Source organism: Charadrius vociferus, unplaced genomic scaffold (assembly GCF_000708025.1).
Source record: "Charadrius vociferus isolate BGI_N301 unplaced genomic scaffold, ASM70802v2 scaffold436, whole genome shotgun sequence".
NCBI classification, from domain to species: Eukaryota; Metazoa; Chordata; class Aves; order Charadriiformes; family Charadriidae; genus Charadrius; species Charadrius vociferus.
The window spans coordinates 5,543,393-5,550,878 of record NW_009649187.1 but is presented as its reverse complement, the minus strand read 5'-3'; the positions used below and the strand labels follow the sequence as shown (position 1 = coordinate 5,550,878).

The 7,486-nt window shown below is 48.1% G+C and overlaps 1 protein-coding gene across 1 annotated transcript; it reads left to right on the top strand.

Moving 5' to 3' along the window:
• The first annotated feature begins 438 nt into the window (after positions 1–438).
• Positions 439–6,378, top strand: LOC104289747 (2-hydroxyacylsphingosine 1-beta-galactosyltransferase-like). Its single transcript, XM_009888747.1, is given in 6 exon segments — positions 439–1,284; positions 4,116–4,196; positions 4,199–4,260; positions 4,442–4,518; positions 4,902–5,121; positions 6,063–6,378. Coding segments are annotated over 6 exon segments (1,602 nt in total).
• Positions 6,379–7,486: the final 1,108 nt, after the last annotated feature.

Below are 7,486 nucleotides of genomic sequence, written 5' to 3'. Positions count from 1 at the left end.
ATTCTGGCTGGGCAGAAAGAGAAATGAAATCCAGCTGTGCTGGTTCTGTAGCGGTAAGCGGGGATCGAGCAGCGAGTGTCTCCACTGGTGCGGTGACCCAGCAGAGCTCCTCCAGCTGCACTCCCTCTCTACTCTCCGCTAGTTTTTGCGTCTTAAGAGCACACAGAAAAGGTTCTGAATTCGTGGAAAACTCCCCTGATGCACCCTGATATCTGACTTTGTTTGTTTTTATCTTTGTGGCTTTTTTTCTTTATTGTTTTTTTTTGGGGTGGGGGTTTCCTTGTTTGTTTTTTTTTTCCCCAGTGATGAACTCCAGGCTGCTCTCCTCTCCCAGCTCATGAGCTTCTGGCTTGCAGCTACAATCCCAGTTGTTAGTTGCTCAAGTATGTGACAGAGCATTTCATACTGTACTAATGGCATGTTTCTCTCCTTGCAGCGATGAAGATAATGAAGGTGCTACCGTGCCCTGCTGCTCTTCTCTTCCTGGTGGCTGCGTTCAGTCTGGAGCCATCTCACTGTGCCAAGGTGCTGATCATGCCCACCATAGTCTTTGACAGCCACTTGCGAGTCTTCATGCGAGTGGCAGAGGCACTGACTGACCAGGGCCATGACCCTGTGCTACTTCTTCATGAGGGTCGGGATCTGGAAACCTACCTGCCCAGCTTCCGCATGCAGAGGTACTGGGGTATCTTCAGCACAGAGAGCGCAGATGCCTGGGTGCAGGAGAAGATAAAGCGTGTCTTCCAGGGGAAGATGACCTCTCTGGAGATGTTTTCCTTTTTGGAGAAGTACCTGGAAAACTGTGACCTAGTGCTGGGAAACTCTACCCTTCTGCAGAAGCTCCAGCATGAGCACTTTGACCTGCTGTTGGTGGACCCTAATGAGATGTGCGGCTTTATCCTGGCCCACATTCTCCGTGTGAAATACGCTGTGATCTCCACTGGTTTCTGGTTCCCAGCGGAGATTGGTGCAACTTCCCCCATTGCCTATGTCCCTGAGTTCAACTCCCTGATGACAGACAGGATGGGCTTCTTTGGTAGAACTTGGAATCTCCTAGTCTACATGATCACTCGTGTAGCCACAAAGCTGGTCATCCTGCCCAAATTTGAACGTCTCATGGAGAAGCACAGAGTGGAGCCAAAGACATCTATGTTGGACCTTGTCCATGGAACCAGCCTCTTCTTCCTCTGTAATGATGTGGTGCTGGACTTTCCCCGGCCAACACTCCCCCATGTCATTTTCACAGGGGGGATCCTTGCTGAGCCTGCAAAGCCCCTCCCAGTGGTAAGTGCAGGAAAGCTTTGAGCTGGGGTTGCACATTAACTTGGGGAGTGACTCAGTGCAAATCTTCTTTTGAAGAGCCTTGTAAATGCTCTGACACCCCAGGAGTCTGGAGGGCTGCTGTGGTTTGGTGCCTGGTTGCAGCAGGGAGACAGGGAGCGCTGAGGGCTGTGAGGTTGCAGGGACAATGTAGAATTAAGTTGTCCACCCTGAAGCGGGATTCAGCTTCACTGTCCATGTAAAATAGTGTGTGGAAGTCCTAAATCGGCAGTGTTGCCCCTGGGACTTGATCATGAGTAGTTTGTTTGTTCCTATACTTGAAGCGGAAATGGGAAGAACAAGTAGACTTCATTGCTTCATCACTGATTTATGTCAATCCAGAATTTCCTCCTTAATCCTATTTCTTGCAGGGTGTTTCTGCCCTCGAGCTTGTAGTCTTAAGAACCTGTAGAGGAGAGCTGTGCTTTTGCCCTCATCAAATTCAACATGGAATCCCAATGTGTACAAAACTGAAGTGTATCATCCCCTTTTTCTCAAAGTTCAGCCCTGAGGGAAAACTCCCCAGGCATCCCAGAGGCTTTCTCTAGCCTGTACCTCACTTTCCCCAGTAATAAATTCAGAGGAACAAGCTCTTAAAGCCTCCGACTGAAGATAATATTGGAACAGTGCAGGACCTGTCTGCCGTTTCTTCCACTGCCTTACCACTTTTACAAACACTGAGGGGCAGTAGACCTGGGTAACAACACTCAGGCAGTCAGGTTGTCCTGGTGTCCCAACTAAGGGACTGAAATGGAGATAAGATTCAAGTTTCAAATTATTAGGGGCCTGTCAAGATCTCTGATGGCAACTTTCATAGAGACAATTTTTTGGGTGCCAATTTTTTCCAGTTAATAGAAAAAAGTGAGGTCGGGTGCTTTAGAACAGAAGTTCTCCAGATGCGTATGGATGCACATCACCCTTTCCCATGTGGCACTGCCTGCGGGTAATGCGATGCATGTCGGGTGCTCCAGAAGATGTGTCAGACAGTGGCTACCTCACAGGTCTTGCAAAACACTGGCTTGGTCCAATCTGGCCGCATACACACCTGCCTTATAAAGAAGGGAGTTGTTTGCTGGGGCATTACTCATGTGCTTCACAGCTTCCAGAACTGATCCCAGGGCGCCTAAGGGATGGAGATAAATCTGGAGCCCTGCAATAGGCGGTGGCTGCCATGCTAGCAGGCAGGCATGTGTGTACCCAGGTTATGGGATGCCAGCAGAAGAGAGGGCCTCTGTAGGTCTAGGTGTAGCTTAAGGAATCTCCCATCCAAACTGGAGCAGAGTTATATAATTAAGGTGTTTATTTCCTCATATTTGAAACACTGTGATTGCAAGTTCCTTTAAATAGGACACAGTAAAATATAGCTATGTACCTGAGAGATGGTGAGGACTTTGGGTGGTCAACCATGCTTCCCTAGCAACTTGAACGCTATTTCTGAAAGTTGAAGACTAAGGCCCAATTATAATGAATAACGTAATCATCTGTTTTCTGAGTCATTGTCCTTTTACCTAGGAAAGCAAAACTAGTACTTTCACTTCTTTAGCAGTTTTGGTGGTTGTATTGCTCAAAAGATGTGAAACTCAAGAGAATGGAAAAACCAAAATCTCTTAGTTGAAAACTTTTTTATTCTTGATTGATGGATTTTTTTAGAACTTTTTAAGCTCTTCTGCAAGGTTAGGTTTGAGTCCCTGAAGCACGCAACAAAGGACAAACTTCCACAGAAAGTAACACTAAAATGTGCTTTGTAACTCTTCTCTACCATGATCCCCCAAACTGTAGGCTACTACTAATAAGATACTTAATAAGATACTCTGAATTAACCATGCTTTCTTTCTCCTTTAATAACAGGAAGAACTTTTTTTTTTTCCCCGTCATGTTCTTCTACAGCGTTTATTTCAAGGAAGATTTTTAGGAAATTTCCCTAAAATGCTCCTAACTGTGATACATGAAAAACTTCAAGCAGGACAGAATCCATAATGAGAAATAGGCTCAGCCCAGCCTGGCATAAAAGGGAGTAGTCTGTGTTTGCTCCACAGCAGCTGTGGTGGCCGATTTCTTCTTCATGCAGCCTTCTGGCCCCAGTCAAAAAAAAGTATGGACCCCGTTCTAGATACACATCTGTTTATGTAGTGTTACAGGTAGCCTCCCTCTAAATGAAGGACAAACAGCTGTGCTTTTTGGTGGAGCTGTTGCTACCTCTCTGCCTCATGACCAAACACTAAATCTGCTACCTGCAAGTAGCTGTCAAGGATGGGTAGAAGTCTCCTGGCAAGATGGCAAAACCTTCAGCCACCTCCAGAAGCCTTCAACATTGGAGAGTTTGTGGGGCACCTCCAGCAAGATGTTGTTCCCCACTTGGCGCTCACAATCTGTTGAAACATCTCAGCAAGAGACCCTGACAGGCCCCCTGCCTTAATGGTGATGGAAAATAGCCTTCCTCTTTTCACTCCAATTTCCTTCGCTGCTCTGGCTGCTCCTATGTGGGCCCTATGTTTTCAGAGCCTTCCTTGCCGAAGAGTAATTGTGTTACCTCCAAAACAGGAGGTAATGCTATGAAACTCAAGTTTTGGACACCTCCCTGTAAGCTCCAAGCCCAGCAGGTGCTTAAGTAATTTCTGCCTGGCTGGCTACAGAAATCACAGAGGTTTTAGAGTTTGTTGCCTGGTCAAAACCACATAGCTTTGTGCTCCAGGTGGGTTTGGCTTCATCCTTTCCATAGATACTGGTAGAGGCAACAGTGGGAAGGGCCTTTCTCCAACAAGACTTCAAGGTAGCTGTGTGTGTTTTGCCTGCAGGGTCTGCGTCTCTGGGTGGAAGCTGCAGATGCGGGTGTTGTTGTCGTCTCCTTTGGCATTGGGATCCGAGCTCTTACTTTTTGAGCGACTTGGTGGAGAAGATGGCTGGTGCGTTTGCTCGCCTCCCGCAGAGGGTGGTGTGGAGGTGAGAAGGGAATGGGATTCCTCTTAACTTGAGTTAGGTGAAAATCAGTGTGGAGGGGTGATTCATCTCAAAACACAGAATTTGCTTTCCATCTCTTGATCTGACTGAATTTATAATTGTTCTCTGCGTGTTTCTTTTTCCCTTTTTCTTTTTTCCCCCCGTCCTTTATCTCCTCCCACAGATACTTTGGGCAGAAGCCAAGAAACCTGGGTGAGAATACTCTGATGATGGGGTGGCTGCCCCAGAACGACCTGCTAGGTAAGGCTGGGCTCTGTGTGTGTGCACACTGCTAGCAACATCCCTGGAGTTTAGCCCAAACCACAGCAAAGGCATACAAGGACAACAGCACCTGCGTGGGTCTAAGTCTGTTGCTTGTTGTGAGTTTGATCTGTGCAAAACATGGTCCTCACCCAACACCTGCTTGAAGCTGCATCTTGGTTCCTATCTCCCTCCTCTTCCAGGTGCTACTTGGCAAGTTTTGGGCTTCCAAAAGCCAGGTGTGTTCCCAAAGGGTAACATCCTTTCTGCTCAGCATGCCTGGGTTTCCCTAAACATACATCAATGCTGTTTGTGGAGGAAGCCACCAGTAGCCCTGTTTCAAGGTGGAAGGCACTGACCTGCTGCCATTCTTTTGCCTGCAGGCCATCCCAATGTGAAAGCCTTCGTCAGCCACTGTGGGATGAACGGTGTATTTGAGGCAATTTATCACGGTGTGCCAGTGGTGGGATTTCCTTTCTACGGAGATCAGTTTGACATCATGACCAGAGTGCAGGCAAAGGGCATGGGTATCCTCATGGACTGGAGCAGAGTAAAAGAAGAGGAACTTTACCAGGCTGTCGTCACAGTTATCTCTGACCCCAGGTGAGGCATCTGGAAGCACTGAGCTCTTCCTGGTGCAGTCTGTATGTCGGGACCAGTGTGTCTTTATGTTGACCTCTACCTACACGGCCTGTGGTGGCTTCTGGACCAAGCTGAGTTGCAAGCATTGCTCAGCAGACCAGATGTGTTAGTGCCTTAAAATCCTGAGATGAGGTCCAGGAAGAGACATCCAGCGTTTGCTGTTGGAGAGTGTCATCTAGTCCTGTTTGGCTCTGACTGTAATTTTCTTAGAAAGCTTTCTGAGATGCTGAGGCACAAACCTCTTCTCCTTTTAATGCCAGCCTGTCATCAGAGAAAGTGAGATCACAACCTCACCTTGGGATCTCCCTGATCTTGTCCAAACAGCTTTCTGTAGAAACAGTTAGCGCAGGCAGCGGACTGCAGGTAGTGCTCCGTCTGTTCCTTCTGACAACCAGATACCCTGCCCTTTCCTAGATCTGCTGCAGCACAGTGACGCAGGGCTGCCACTAACAGGACACATGCAACCGTGTTTGAAATGCTGCTTGAGAGCTTGATTATTTCTTTTTTTTTTTGTTACCTGTTAGGAGCTTTCAACTACTGACCTCAGTGTAGGTTGTTAAGGTGTTGCAGCTCGGTACCTTGAAGGATTTGGCCAGTCATCAAGTGTGCAGCTTGGTGCTGGGTGAGGTCTTCAGGTGCAAACTCCCCTCAGAATGCAACAATCCACGTGAACCCGCTGAGCAGGGCCTTGGGAGCTGAACTGCCAGTCTTGTTAACAATGCACAAAGTACGATGCGCTCTGGTCTGTGCGGCCATTACTAACAATTGCCATCAGAGTGGCAAAAGTTTGCCCTCTCCCAACGTATCATTTGGAACTTGAAAGCAGCACTGGACATTTCAGACTACTTCTCAGCTATGAAGCTCCTGTCAGAAGAATAACTTCTTTTCTTCTTCCCTTGCAGCTACAGAAAAGCAGCCAAGCTCATCTCAGCTCTGCACCTGGACAAACCGATGCATGCCCTCAATAGGACAGTGTACTGGCTGGAGTACATCCTTCGTCACGACGGGGCACCCTATCTTCGCCCTGCTGTCTACGACCTCTCCTTATATGAGTACTTCTGCCTGGACATCCTGGCTCTTCTCTTGCTGTGTCTGGCCGGTATTGGATTTGTCCTCTACAAATCTGTGGTGTGGTGCAGAAGAAAGGGGGCCAGCCCGGTATACCAGAACGGCAATTGCATGAAAGGCCACTTCACAGAAGAGAAGAAATTGCAGTAGTGGCTCAGCGTGTTCCAGGGCACGTCCCGTCACTGTGAAACGAACTGCTGCTGTGCCAAGAAATGTACGGCATGCAGGCACGGAGAGAGGTGAAAGATCAGCGGGTCTGGATGAGAAGAGCGGGGGGAGGGAGGAGTATTGCAAAGTCCTGCGTGCACACCTCTGTGTACAGCACCTGTGGGCGGGGGCGCGAATTCAGGCGTGGGGGGAAGCACGTGGCCAGGACGCTGGGAATGGGGCATGGGTAGGTAGACTTCCAGGGAGGAGTGCAAGTTGTTCCCTTTCTATTGCACATTGGTTTAGATGCTGGTGTTGCTCTTCTGGCTTTTTGGATCTCCATGGAGGCTCTGGAGGTGTAGGAATAGCATTTCATGTGTGGCAGACACCTTTTCTCCCCTGCCTTGTTACCGAGGGCCCTGGGGGTCAGGATTCCTTTATGTGCAGTTGAGGACCTGAAGTAGAGCTGTGGACAGGGAAGGGCACTGAAAGTATCATCTACAAGAGAATGAAATTGGTCTGTTTGAAGTTCTGTGGGTAAATACTGTTCTTCCTGCTTCCATCAACCCTCTGCAATCCTGTTTGTGTTTGAGCTAAATTATTATTTTTTTTTAAATAAAGTTATATTCTTTCCCCTGTGTGGCAGTTCTCTCAGGATGTTGTTCAAGCAAGATTAAAGTGCTTTATTCTTCTTGTCACTGCTGCTATGGTCTCCACGTACCTCTGGATCCCTACAAACCTCTGTCAGCAACTTGTTTTGGTCTTCCCACAGGGTTTCAGGCAGTGCCTTTCCTCCTCTGCCAACATGTGACACACCCCCCAAGCCCATGGGGCCTCCAAACCTGTGATAAAAGAAGAATTTGGAACAGATGCAAGTGCCAGGACCACAGGAAGAGCAGCCAGTAGCTTGGAGAGCTGGTCATAGGCAATGGACCATACAGCATGTTTGCAGAAGCAACAAGCTCTGCTCTTTCAGAAGAAAACAGACATGTCTGCTCATTTCAACGTGAACAGGCGTACTGTTACCCCACTCGGGGACATGGTATGAAGCAATACCCATGTGTTTCTACTCACCCTGGGTTCTAAGGCAAACCCATACTTGGGTGTAGTT